Source organism: Lontra canadensis, unplaced genomic scaffold (genome assembly GCF_010015895.1).
Source record: "Lontra canadensis isolate GAN:19392208 unplaced genomic scaffold, GSC_riverotter_1.0 scaffold59, whole genome shotgun sequence".
Taxonomy (NCBI): Eukaryota; Metazoa; Chordata; class Mammalia; order Carnivora; family Mustelidae; genus Lontra; species Lontra canadensis.
Window position 1 is genome coordinate 2395137 of NW_022631053.1, and position 13367 is coordinate 2408503.

A 13367-nucleotide genomic window follows, 5' to 3' on the forward strand; every position below is an offset into this window, starting at 1 on the left:
AAGCTTCTACCATAGATCTTGGCCGTGATAACCCTAGTAATTGGAGGGCAGCAAGTGGAGATAAGGTAGCCAAATTATTATAATGCAGGGGGTAAGCAAAGCAAATGCAGGGTTCAGGGCCATTTTATAGGGAATTCATGAGGAGTTCAGGGTGGGAGAGACAAAAATCTCAGGGAGGAGTGTTAATTTCCTAAACGGAGAACCTGAGAGGCCCCATGTGGCTAATAGATGTCCCCGACCTACAAATTAGGCTGCCTGCAGCCGGCTATTTAAGGGGTTAGGGGGGAGCGAGGCAGGCCAGCGGAGCCGCCCTCTGCGCCCCTGTCCCACCTCGCGTCGCGCTCCGCAGCCCGTCCCCCCAGCATGAGCCGCCAGCTGCACCACCGCCCCGCCGGCGAGCGCACAGGCTTCAGCGGCTGCTCGGCCGTCATCTCGGGACGGGTGAGCACCAGCTCCGCCTCGTTCCGGGCCGGCGTCAAAGGCACGGCCGCCTTCGGCTCCAGGAGCCTCTTCAGCCTGGGGGGCGGCCGGCGCCTGGCCCTGTGCGCCGCGGCCGGGCGGGGCGGCACCTTCGCGCTGGGCCACTGCTCTGGCTCGGGCGGCGGCCGGCTGGGCGGCTTCGTCGGCACCGTCTTCGGCAGCGCCGGGCTGGGACCAGTGTGTCCGTCCGTGTGCCCGCCCGGAGGCATCCCTCAGGTCACCGTCAACAAAAGCCTCCTGGCCCCCCTCAATGTGGAGCTGGACCCGGAGATCCAGAAGGTGCGCGCCCAGGAGCGGGAGCAGATCAAGGCGCTGAACAACAAATTTGCCTCCTTCATCGACAAGGTGGGTCCTCAGATGTCGGTTTGGCCCCCAGCTACCAGTGTGCCCAGGGGTACGCCCTCTGCCACTGACAGTTACTTGAAAACTTGGGCGGCCTGTTTATCTTTTCTGAGCTTCCCTTTGCTTATCTGTAAAATGGGCAAAACAGTGGCTCTTACCTCACATGATGATGTGAGGATGAACTGGATGTTTATAAAGGGCTTGGAACAGAGCTTCTCACTCACTCTCTCGAGCCCCACCCCATGATTAACAGAAGCCTAATTTTTCCTTCCCGGGCAAGACCCTGGGATGGAAGGGGGTGCACCACAGGCAGGAGACATATGGAATGACCCTCTGAGAGTTTGCAATATCAGACAAGGAGATGGGGACACATATCCAGGACAGGAGCACCAGAGGGATACTGACCAGGGAGTATCACAGGACATGATGCTTGGTGAAGGGAGAGGACTTAAAAGGTAGGAAGTTGGATGGGGGTATAAGCCAGGAAGGGTTCTGGAGGAGATGAGAGAAAAGGACCAGAAGATGGAAGGGTGGGGCTATTGAGGAGGGCCTGTCAAGTTACATGTGTGGATTTTGTGTGTGTCTGTGGGGAGGGGGACATGCAGGGTTTAAAAGGGAAGATATTCCTGGTGACTCAGAGTCAGTGACCCCAAAGGATAGAGAGCAGAGAAGGAATAGGTTTCTATATCCAAGCCTGGGCAGAGATCGGGACCATGACTCAAAGGGGACATAGTCCAGATAAAAGCTGACATTAGTCAGTGCCTGGTGCTGTCCCAAGGGGTCCTCGTATATCACACGTGACCCAAGATTCTGTTATCATTTTGCTTTGTGGATGAGGAAACCAAGACAGAGGGAGGCTAAGAAACATGCCCAAGTTGGTAGAACAGCAACAGCAGATTGTGTTCCTCACCACTGTGCCTGGGAAGAGGAAGGGAGGTGGTTGGAGGTGAGAGGGCAGGAGTAGAAGAAACAGAGCTGCTATCCCAGGGGACAGGGTTCATTTTCCTCTTCAGAGTCTGTTCTTCCCCTCACGTTCCCTTCTCTCCCTAAAGCTAGAGAAAGGGAAGAAGAGGAAGGCTAGTGAGTAGCAGAGGCTTGAAGTTTCTGAGTCCAAACGTGTGAGACCTTTTGTTGAGTATGCAGGAACCTTGTAAAGACGTGATAACCCACTTTGAAATGAAAACCAAAGAAACCAGCCAACCAAGAGCAACTGAGGTTGCACCTAAGAGAGGACAGGTTAACCACCAAAATGACCTTCCGTCGCATTCCCCCATTACTGTTTCTCCCTTGGTTCCCATCTTCCCTCACTCTGAAAACCCCAGCATTTACGGCAAAAGAAGCTACCTGCATCATGTGATAACTCTTAAACCTACCCCCTTGATTTCTTTTAGACTGAGTCTTATTTCTTGTCTTGGAGACCCAGATAAGCACGTCCTCATGGCTGAATCCATTCTCTGATGCATCTTGCTCTTTCCTGCCTCCTACCGTAGGATGACTATCTGATTTTTGGGGCCCTCTCCCCACTGTTGAGAGGCAACAGCGTTGGGATTCTGGGCTATGACCACCTTTGGGTCCCAGGTGCGGTTCCTGGAGCAGCAAAACCAGGTATTGGAGACCAAGTGGAACCTACTACAGCAGCTGGACCTGAACAATTGCAGGAAGAACCTGGAGCCCATTTATGAGGGCTATATCAGCAACCTGCGGAAACAGCTGGAGACACAGACAGGTGACAGGGTGCGGCTGGACTCAGAGCTAAGGAACATGCAGGATTTGGTGGAGGACTACAAGAAGAGGTGAGTGGAAAGGCAGAGAATCTGCCCCTGGAGGGTCTTGATTACAGATGAGTTTTCGATTTGGAGTCAGCATTTTTGCCTTTTTCGATCCCTTACTATAACATTTGCTATTTCCTTTTCCATAGGGGAGCCGGGGAGATCCAGACAGGTTGAGACTTAGGAAGAGAAAAGATCTATCTAGGGTGGTGCCCTGAATTTCTAGGAAATGGTGTGCCCAACTTTTAACATTGGAAATGGAGAAATGGGTACAAGAGAGCTGTCTCAAAACCAGATGGACAACCCAGATGGCTTTGTAGCTCCTCCTGCGTGAGGTCTTCCGTGGGAGTACCTAGAATGTGAACCATAATGTGTTCCAATCCCAGATTTGTTCCAATCCCAGAACAAATCCTAAAGCTAAGCAAATAAAAGTTTTGAAAAATTTTTTCATGTTGAGGTGTCTCTGTGCTGCAGAATCCCACCATTAAAGAGAAAGATTGAAAATGTACTTGGAACCAGAAATAATTTCTCCTGGATTTGAGCCAGTGAGGAGATCATGGTACATCCTGGCTTAGCATGATCTGATATTTTGGAAGTTTGCTTCCAGGTGCCAGGATTTTTAGGGAAAGATAACTTCTTCCACAATTCAAGGGGATGGAGTTGATCAGAGCTGAGCGATTTCTCTTGTTGCACGTTCAATCTGCCGGGCCATCCCTATTCTGAACTACCCTCAAGTGGAATTCTGTTCCGAGTCCTGAGGGAGGAGGTGGCATGGTCTCTCACCTCGGAAAACATCCAGATTGTGGGGACAGGCTTGACAAGCACTTTCAGAGAGCCCCCAGGAAGTGAAATGAATACAGTGTGGATTGAGATTGAATGGCATTCAGATGGAAATTGCAGCCTAAATCAATCTCAATCCACACTGTGAATACAGTGTGGAGCAAAATTCTGGAAAAAAAAAAAAAAGAGGGGGTTTCCAGGCACAGCCCAGATGTCAGGTTAGAGGCCCCCAAAGGTCTTGCTGCCTCTGGAAGGCCAGGTGTTCTGGAAATACCACTCAGTTGAGCTGATGATGGGTGAGCCTCCTGGTTCTCTGTGGACTTCAGTTTTAATATTTGTAAAATTCAGATACTGACACCTGCCTTACCACCTAAAAGAGCTGTTGAGATGGTAATGTTGTTACTAATGTATTATCATCTCTTTAAAGAACCGAAGTTCTAGGCAAATCTAAGGCATTGTTTCCCTGATGTCACTGGGATCCTAGCTTGACAAGCTTTGTGACCTTGGAAAAGTCTTTGCCTTGCTTATAAAATTGAGAGATGATAATGATAGGATCTACTTGATAGGGTTGCTGTGGGATGAAATGAAATAAGGAAATGAATTAGGAATTGTTATAAAATCCACCTAGCTGCAAACTAAAGGTGACATCTTGTACAATAGGTTATTGGAAGCACTGGAGATTAAAGTGGTGTAGATTTGATATAATTAATACATCTGCACTTTGTTATGGCTTAACTTTTAATTGTGCATCGTAATGTATTTTGTAAATTATGAGTTATTGATAAAGCCAATAGTACTAAAAATGCATTGATTTTCTTTATAAATGTGTATGTCTGTGTATGCTCTGGTGTTTAGTCTCTAGAAGTAAATAATGAAAAATTATGACAAATAAATGTCATTAATTTGATAGCCATCATGACCAAACTTTTTCTGTGTGTTTTATGAATCAGAAAGGTAAGCTAAAAACTAGTCTGCAACTAGCATACGCTCTTATTTATTAACAGGAGGAAGAAAAATGGAATATTTTCCAAGATAATAGGAGATAATGATAATTATAATAGAAACAACCCTATCATAATATAATTTGATACAAGAAAGTATTCATTTACCTTTTAAATAACACACCTGGAATCTGAGATAAATCATATCAATTGTTTTCTATGTGTTCTATCCAGTGTAACTAACACAATCTGGCAGTCTCAGAAAATGTTCCAGTTGCATTTTTAAAATAACCCACTTCGTTAACCTGTACTGTCATCTGACAAGGCTTCCCCCCCTTCGCAGCCAGCCGCTTGGCTTAGGAAGGAGTAAGAAGCAGAAAAGGATAGCTCACATGAAAGTATATGGAAAGAAACCATTTGCTAGCATTAGTTATTTCTTTCCAGGGTTCTATTTCATTTCCCAATGCAAATATCCTGTAATACATTCTTTGACAATAATAAGAGTTGGAATAGTGAGGTCTGTAAGGGATCAATACTCCCATCTCCCCAGTCTACAATGTATCTGTGTGAAGAACATCCCGGCCGTATCCAAACATCCTGTTTCTAAGAACTTGCTTCACCTGGAACAGAAATATGTATAAAAAACAAGCAGAACATACCACTCAAACGTGGGGATAGTATTTGTTTGGTGTCTGAGAGGTTTTGCGCCCTGGGCTAATGCACTGTACTAATTAATGTCTCTGTTGGGAGAAGGGGTGTCTTTCTGCTGTCACAAGGGAGGGGTAGTTGTGAAAGGGTAAGGGATGGTGGAAGCCCATCACAGGTGCGTTCCTGGGCAGAGGCATTGTAGGGTAGGTTACATGTGAACTAAGGAGCTGCACATTGATTCCTTTAAACCTACTCCGGTCAAGGTCCCTTTTGATCATTGTGCATACCCCAGGGGTGCAGGAACTCCAGTGTGTAGGTCACGGCCATGCAGCTCTTGCACAGCGGTGCTCACTGACTGCTCAGTGAGTGTTTGCAGAGCTGAGTTATCCCAATGACAATGCCACCGCCTCTCTCTTGCCGCACACAGGTACGAGGTGGAGATTAACAGACGCACAGCTGCTGAGAATGAGTTTGTGGTGCTCAAGAAGGTAAGAGGGAAACAGGGAGGGCTGGAAGAAACCTTGAGGCTCCCTGAGTACCTGACACGGTGGTGTTGGTAGGCTGAGGAAAGGGATTCCGTGGGTCACTCAGTCCATTGGGCAGGGGTGGCTGCAGTTCTCATTTCCCAATTCCTCTGTCTGAGTCCCCTTGCCTGGGATGCGTGTTGCTCCCAGAGTCTGCCTGCTTAGAATCCAGACGTTTGGCACACTCCTGGCATGACCATTGCCCTGCACATTGGTTGGTCTGCTCTCAGCAACTGGGAAGCACAGGGTGAGGGGAGTGGCGAAAGCAGGGAACCCGAGGCTCCTTACAACAGGCAGGGAGGGCAGGGGAAGGCAGCTGGCTCCTCTCTTGGTCCCCCAGGACGTGGACGCCGCCTACATGAGCAAGGTGGAGCTTCAGGCCAAGGTGGACTCCCTGACAGATGAGATCAAATTCTTCAAGTGCCTCTATGAAGGGGTAAGGATTCCACGGAGCTCCTGTGTGGCCTGCTCCTCCCATGAGTGGCTCCTGTCCCTTGGCCTGCATGGATGTGTGGACCAAAGGTTGGCAGTTCCGTGCAGCTGATGTTTGCGGAGCAGTGAGTTGTGCTCTGAGGAAGCCATGAAGAAGAAGGGATGATTCCTGTCCCCTAGGAAATCACAGTCTGTGGCTGAGCCCTGGGAGAGCAGAGGAAGGTGTAGGGAATTCTGTCCAAGCTGTCAGGGAAGATTCCCGGGGAAGGATGAGGAAGATCTCAGGGATGCTGAGAAGGGCCCGGCATGCAGCCTGAAGGAGTGGGATGAGCGTTCTGAGCTGGGTCAAGTGAGTAGGGCTCGAAGAAAAGGTGGTTGGCAACTCCAGAAGGGCTCTGTGGGCCACCTAAGGAGATCAGACTTAATTCTACAGATGAAGGGTGGCCGTTGCTGCAGAGCGTGGAACAGGGGTGGGAGCAGTCCTGAGTGCAGGATGGAGAGGGGCATCCCACACTGGGGCTGAAAGCCGGGTGTGGGCACCTCGCTCTCGGCAGGCAGCGGCGCCGGAGGGCTCTGCTGAAGGTGGAGTTCAAACACCACGGAAGGGCCGCAAGAGATTTGCCAGGGAGGGTCAGGAGAGGGGCTCCCTCATGGAAACCCTTTAAGTGGCTCCACTTCCCTAACTGTTCTCCAGGAGATCACTCAGATGCAGTCCCACATCAGCGACACCTCCGTCGTCCTGTCCATGGACAACAACCGGGACCTGGACCTGGACAGCATCATCGACGAGGTCCGTGCCCAGTACGAGGAGATCGCCCTGAAGAGCAAGACCGAGGCCGAGGCGCTGTACCAGACCAAGGTGGGCTGCATGCCAGGTGTGCCGAGGCCCAGGGACCCCAGCTGCCTCTCTCTCCTCGTGCCTGCCTGCATGCGTGTGTGTGGTGTGTGTACCAGGCTGGGTTGAGACCGCCTTTGTCTCGGAGTTGGGCCTCGTGGAAATGTCTCCCTCTGTGGGGCCGAGAGGTCCCCCACAGTCTCGGCATGTGCTGGGGGCATATATGGGCTCAGCCCTCACCCTGAGGTTGCCCTTGCTGAGAGCAGAGGCCACACTAGCCACAACCCTGGGGAGACTCTGACACGGTTTCTGTGCATAATCCATCTATCCTGGCTTTGTTTCGTGTTTCCTGCTTTGTCAAAATGAGGACGGGATATTCTACTTCCACCTAGGGTTTCACATTTGTGAGCCTGAGGATCCTCCTGAGCTGGGTCAGGGCTTTCTTGTCGAGAAGGAAAAGGTGGTTCCCCCCCACTTCCCTCCCCTCTCCTCCATCCTCTCCCTCCCTCCTCACTGTGCATTTGTTGCTCGGGCAATGAGAACAGCATGTGGTCCCCCTCCCACTCCCCATGTTCAACACCCTTAAGAGGCGAATTCCCAACTATGCTGGGGTCCTCTTCTCTTGTCCCCCAACCTCAGATCCAAGAGCTGCAGGTCACCGCAGGCCGGCATGGGGATGACCTCAAACTCACCAAGGCTGAGATCTCAGAGCTCAACCGCCTGATCCAGAGGATCCGCTCCGAGATAGGGAATGTGAAGAAGCAGGTGGGTTCCATGAAATGAGTCAGCTAGCGGGTTTATTGTGCGCCCAAGGTATGAGACTAAATGTGAAACAACAAGAAGTCATAGCCCCTCCTTAGGGCATGTGTAATCCTTCAGGAGGGAACATCCCAAACCCACATAGAAGGGCGAAGCATTCCACCCACTGTGCAGCCTGCTCCCTAAGGAGCCCGAGTGGCCAGAACTGAATGCAGACCCCAGCGAGGCTTCCTGCAGGAGGTGGGATGCATGGGCGGGAAGGAGGAGAGGGAGCCAGCAGGAGCAGTGGGTCCAATGTGGACACCGCATGGCGTGTGTGCAGGGAGGAAAGACACCTACCCCAAGCAGAAGTTCCACGATGGCTGGGGTGGCAGGCGGCAGGACATCACTACATAGGACGGGCAGGTTAGGGGCACCTTCGAAGTGGGACAGTGGAGTTTAGACCGAATGCAGTAAGTTAAAAGGAGCCGTTTGAAGGTTTCACGTGATGAATCCATGCTGGAGGGAGAGCCCAGCCATGGAATTTAGAAGAGGGAAGGAGAGAGAGCCTCCCTCTGTTGGCTTGGCCCAGGGCTCTGCTCTGTGTCTGTCCATCCCCGTGGCTGTGCTGTGTGTGGTAGCCTGGCACTGAGTGACCCCATGACCCTGGGTGCAGTGTTGGTCTCACTGATGTTTCTGATGCAAGCAAACCCATGAATTTCCCAGAGTTTGTGGAGGCTGGCACAAAGGCTCTGAGCTTTCCAGACAAGTCAAGTGGCCCTGTCCCCATGCCCTCTTCTTTAGTGGCCTCTCCCTGGCCTGTGCACACGCACACACACACATGCCCCACATGTACATGCAGACACATGCACATACATCATCTCTGTGCACCAGGCTCATGGTGAGGGGAAGAAAAAAGACCTCTTAAATAAGAACTCGTGGTGTTTTCATTTAATTAAGTTCTGCATAAATGAAAGAAAAACACAAGGTGTTTGAGGCCGCCCTCAGTATCCGATTATATTTATGTAATAAAATGTTACATGTTCACGGTTGGGTGAACTTATTACTAGAAAGTGACTTTGTGATCAGAATGCCATCAGGCAGGTCAGGGAAGATGTCCTCCATGGGGAGCCAGTGGGGTTCACTCTTGATTCTTAGGCCCCATCGCAGCTCCTACTGAGGGCCCCTGGCCAAGGTGGTTTCCTGCCCTCTGGCTTTTCCACTGAAGAAGCACATGGTTTCACCTGCAGACCCTCTTGGCATTCGGTGATCCCAGGATCCATGTGATAATTGTTTCCAAGGGTGCCCAGATTTCATGCCCTCTCACCTCATGCCACTTTCACAAGACCCAGGAGTCTCCCCGATTCACCCTGTAGGACCTCGGTCAGTGAAAAGGAACAGAGCACAGTTTGATAGAATTCAGGTCATAGAGTGGCCATCCCCTGAATGATTAGACCTCCACAATCCCGAGGATGGGACATGGTCGTCTGTGGCCAGACAGCTGGGTCCTAGGCATTTCTGCAGAGGCTGTGAACCACTCATCCAAACACTGTGGGTGTTTGCATGGTGGGGGGTCTGCCTGGCAGAGGAGGAGGCACCGGCCGGGCAACAGTCTAGAATTCTGTCTGGCCTTGGGACCGGCTGCTCTCCTTGGGGTGAAACGAATTTGACTCCAGAGAAAGGGGACACACCAGAAAAGAGAAACCATATTTAGATCCCACCAAGACTTGGCCAAGTGATGGGAAAAACCTCCCAAGACTTAAAGACTCAAGAAACCCCTGGCACCTTCTCATGGACGTGGCTGAGAGCCCCATCCCCAGCTTCATACTGCAAGTTACCCTCTCACCTAACAGCGGGTGTCTGTAAGCTAGTGAGACCTATTGTTCACAAAAGTATCTTTTGAGGGTGTTGCCCCATACCAGGATTCTCTGTGGAATTTTGGGAGCTAGACTCCGTGTGGCAGGTCTATTGGACAGAAATTTTATTAGTAGTAACCTTATTAGTATCCCCCCCTTTGCTATCTTTCTCTCTCGTTTTTGGTTTTTGTTTTGTTTACAATTTACAGGATCTCTCAAGACAACCTCTACTGTGGGGCAGAATTAAGCTAGTTGCCCCCAAAATTTTCAAGGGTGGCATCAGAATCTTGTGGCCAGTGTTACAGACCGGGAGGGAGAGGACAGGAGCCACTGGCCCAGGAGGCTCCCCTTCTCGGAGCCTTTCATCTCTCTCCCAGGGGAGGGAAGGGCCATCTTCATATGACAATGCATGAGTGGAGGTGAACCGTGCCCGGAGATAGGAGAAGGACAGATTCATCTCTAGCGATGTCCCAAAGTGGAGAAACTAGGAGGACCTTAATGCATTCACTATCAGTCAGGACCAAATGAGAGGGGATGTCTGGGCAGGATCTCAGAACTGTGTTCTGACTCAAAGCGCTGAATGCATTTGCCCCTCAGTGCTCCAACCTGGAGACATCCATCGCCGATGCCGAGCAGCGGGGCGACTGCGCCCTGAAGGACGCCCGGGCCAAGCTGGACGAGCTGGAGGCCGCTCTGCACCAGGCCAAGGAGGAGCTGGCCCGGATGCTGCGCGAGTACCAGGAGCTCACGAGCACGAAGCTGGCCCTGGACATGGAGATCGCCACCTACCGCAAGCTGCTGGAAGGCGAGGAGTGCAGGTGGGGGGTCAGATATCTTTTATTTGGAGCAGTTACCTCTCTGCTTTAGGAAGACTGAAGGCACACAGTTTGGTTCCGTTCAGGTCCTACTGGGTTAACACCTTATAGGGAATGGGTTTGACATGGTACAACAGGAAAGACCAAAGTTAGGCTGCAGGAAGGACTGCATTGTCAAAGAGGAGGTGGGAGAGGAAATAGGAACATCAGCAGCTTTGGAGAAACAGAGCCTCCCTGGCCCTTTGTGCTGCATGCTTAGGGAGGTGGGGGGAGGGGCAAGATGGCTTCCAAGAGTCAGCTAAGTATAAGGTCACTCCGGCAAAGCCTGGGACCCAGCGAGCAGGTGGACTCATTCCTCTTAATTGTGTGAGACCACTGGCATAACAGAGGTGAGCAGGGCCTCCACAATGACCCCACCCATCAGATCACCCAGAGCCACTCTGATGGCTAGAGAAGTGAGCCTTCACAGCAGACGTCCCGCTGGGGTGTGTGTGGGGGAAGGGATGCTTCCTTCCCCCACACACACCCCAAGGAAGGATGAGGGGGACAGTGGCACCTCTGTGACCCCCTGGAGAGACACCGTCCTGCTTTACAGAGCATTTACCTGCCTTTCCTCTCTCTCTCCAGGATGTCTGGTGAACATCCAAATTCTGTGAGCATCTGTAAGTACCTGCAGGTCCAGGTTTGGGTGTGGTCACCTTCCAGAAGTCTGAGCCTCCAATTCCATGACACTAGAGAGGGTTCAGGAAAGAGTCAGGGGCAACAAGAGGGAGCTGGCTTGCGGGGAGAAGCAGTGATGGAGAAAAATAATACCATGAAATACAAAAGTATAGCCTATAGAGAGATCAAAGGATATCTAACAGTGTGTGAATCCAAAGTCTCCTTTAAAATGAGGCTTACTGGCCACGTTGTATTTCTCTTGAGGCCAGACCGAAACCAAGGCTCCAGCTTGCAGTAAGAAGGAACTGGGAGTTGGAGGGACTGAGGGCGGGCCGTAACAGCCTTCTGCAGACTGAAAAACTAGAGACTGCAGGTGCGAGGGAGGCACTCTCCCGGGAGAGGGGCTGTCGGCCCGCAGCCCCTGCCTCGGGGACAGCACCAGGGGCCTCCGTGAAGGGCCTTGGTTCATGTGGCCTGTCCTGTGGGGGAGGTTCACTGAGAGAGCCCACGAAGGCTCCAAGCCTGATGCTGGTGGAGGGACACAAACTAACGGGAGGTCAAATACATGGGGCCAAATCCTTGAGAAATGATCCGTACTGCCAAAAACCTCCAAGGACACTGAAAGGACCCAGCAGAGGGACTCTGTCCCCACAGGGCAGGCGCTGAGGGAGTGGGCCGGGATGCCCCAGAAAGACCCCCAACCCTGCATCTTCTCTCCCCTGTTCCAGCTGTCATCAGCAACACGGGCGCAGGGGCAGGAGGGGCTGGCTTCAGCGTGGGCTTTGGTGCCTCGAGCAGTTACGGCTTCAAGCCAGTGGCCATGGACGTCAAAACCAAAGGCAGCTGTGGCAGCGAGTTCAAGGATCCCCTGCCTAAGAGCTCAGGCGGCAGCTGTGCGGCCAGGAAGGCCTCGAGGTGAAGGGCTTGCGGTGACCCTTGGCTCTGTGAGCAGAAAGACGCAGGGCCCAGCTGCTCTCCCTGCCCTTTCCCTGTCCAGGCCAGGAGGTGCTTCCTCTGTGGCCGCAATCCCCGTGCCATCCCCTAGCCCTGTGGTCCTCCACACGGTGGATGCTGTGAGGTGGGAAGTCCCATGGGGGGTGCTCCCGGTGACCTCCCCCTTGGCTGTTTTTCACTGGGTCACTGCCCCCAACACAGAGATAACACAGCTATGTGGATGTCTCCCTGCAGCCAGTGTGAACCCCTCTGTCCCCATGCCTTTCTGGGGCCGTCGCAGCCCAGGGGCTCTCTTTGTCCTCTGCTTTGGGTCATGTCCAGTTCTCTGCTTCTCCTGCAATAAACAATCAGAGCCGTTGGATTCTCAGTGTCAAATATGTTGCCCGGGATGTCAGCATCCACAGGGTCCCTCTGCCTTTTCTCCATCTGACTCTTGCCTCCCTCTGGGTCTCTGGGTGGACATGAGTCTCCATCGTCCCGTTCTGGTCCAGTAGGGACTGGTGACGGTGGTTCCTGGTCAGTGGTTGAGTTTGTTACTGACATGCCTCTGGGCAGGCTTGGGGCTTCCCTGGCACTGGGCCACCAGTCCACACAGTGCGAGGCAGGTATGTAAACATCGCCGTGAGCAAGGAGCCGGGGCATGCCGGGAGCAGGCATGGGAGTTTTGGGGTGTCTTCCCCCTTTACTTCTCGAAAGTACCCACAGCCCCACACTAAGCACCTCTTTTTCCAGAGTGGTCAGTCCCTCCTTTTCCTTACCTCTTGGCTCTCCTGCCAATGCACCTTAACCCTGCTCCCCCACAAAGGCCCTGCTTTCTTCTTCCAGCCCGTTCTTTTCCACCCCAGAGTCTGAGGCTTGCACACACATAGGCTTCTGAACGTGTCCGTGTCCGCTGTGTATATACAGTATTTACACACTGAGGCGATCCAGGAACTGGGAGGAGCAGAGTAAACCCACTGGCACAGACGTTGCTCTCATAGAACTTATAGTCCACAGGGAGAGGAAAATAAGCAACTAGCAAAGATAATCCGTAACGTGGGCAAGCGGCAATTCCCTCTCTGAAGGGAAATTACGTGAAGAAGGGGGCTCTATGAGGCGTGCGTGGTTTTCCACAAAGGTGTCTGTGTTCCCAGAATCTGTTTCCATAGTTGGCTTGAACAAGGTGCTCAACAGGAGAATCCTCAAGGGCGAGACCACCTTCCAAGGATGAGCCTCATTTGAGGGGGATGTTCAAGGTGCCCGTGACGCTTTCTCCTGCTCCAGCATCCCTAGCCTTATCCTCCAATCTTTCTGCCAGCAGGCCAGACCTTTTCACACTCAAGGACCTTTACAAATAGGATTTTTCACTTGCAGGTGCCCAGGCCCCTTTTACTGCAAGCCAGCTCATCCTTTGTGGCCCACTGAAATGCCACCTCCCTTGCTCATGCTTTTTCTGGTCCCTCCAGGCGGACTCCAGCAAAGTCATTGAGCATTAAATGAGAGGAAGCATTAGAACTGGTGGCCTGACTATTCTCCCCGTTCCCTGTCCCCTCACTTTATAGGCCAGCAAGCAAAGGCCTGGATGGTTCAGCGCCCTCCCCAAGGTCATAGCCC

General features: G+C 52.1%; 1 protein-coding gene across 2 annotated transcripts; it reads left to right on the forward strand.

Moving 5' to 3' along the window:
* The first annotated feature begins 363 nt into the window (after positions 1–363).
* Positions 364–11764, forward strand: KRT72 (keratin 72). Of its 2 annotated transcripts, XM_032876715.1 has the most exons (9): positions 364–825; positions 2401–2615; positions 5388–5448; positions 5825–5920; positions 6611–6775; positions 7391–7516; positions 9943–10163; positions 10788–10822; positions 11549–11764. In XM_032876715.1, the coding sequence occupies exons 1-9, from the start codon at positions 364–366 to the stop codon at positions 11737–11739; spliced, it is 1572 nt and encodes a 523-aa protein (XP_032732606.1). In that variant the 3' UTR covers positions 11740–11764. The 2 variants fall into 2 exon arrangements, with proteins under 2 accessions (XP_032732606.1, XP_032732607.1); XM_032876716.1 differs by lacking the exon at positions 7391–7516.
* The last annotated feature ends 1603 nt before the right edge of the window (positions 11765–13367 follow it).

Excerpts from the sequence above, each read along its gene's own strand:
- KRT72 (XM_032876715.1), top strand. The coding sequence starts at position 364 with ATGAGCCGCCAGCTGCACCACCGCCCCGCCGGCGAGCGCACAGGCTTC. Across the intron at positions 2,616-5,387 it reads GTGGAGGACTACAAGAAGAG|GTACGAGGTGGAGATTAACA; the intron begins GTGAGTGGAAAG and ends TGCCGCACACAG. Across the intron at positions 6,776-7,390 it reads AGGCGCTGTACCAGACCAAG|ATCCAAGAGCTGCAGGTCAC; the intron begins GTGGGCTGCATG and ends CCCCAACCTCAG.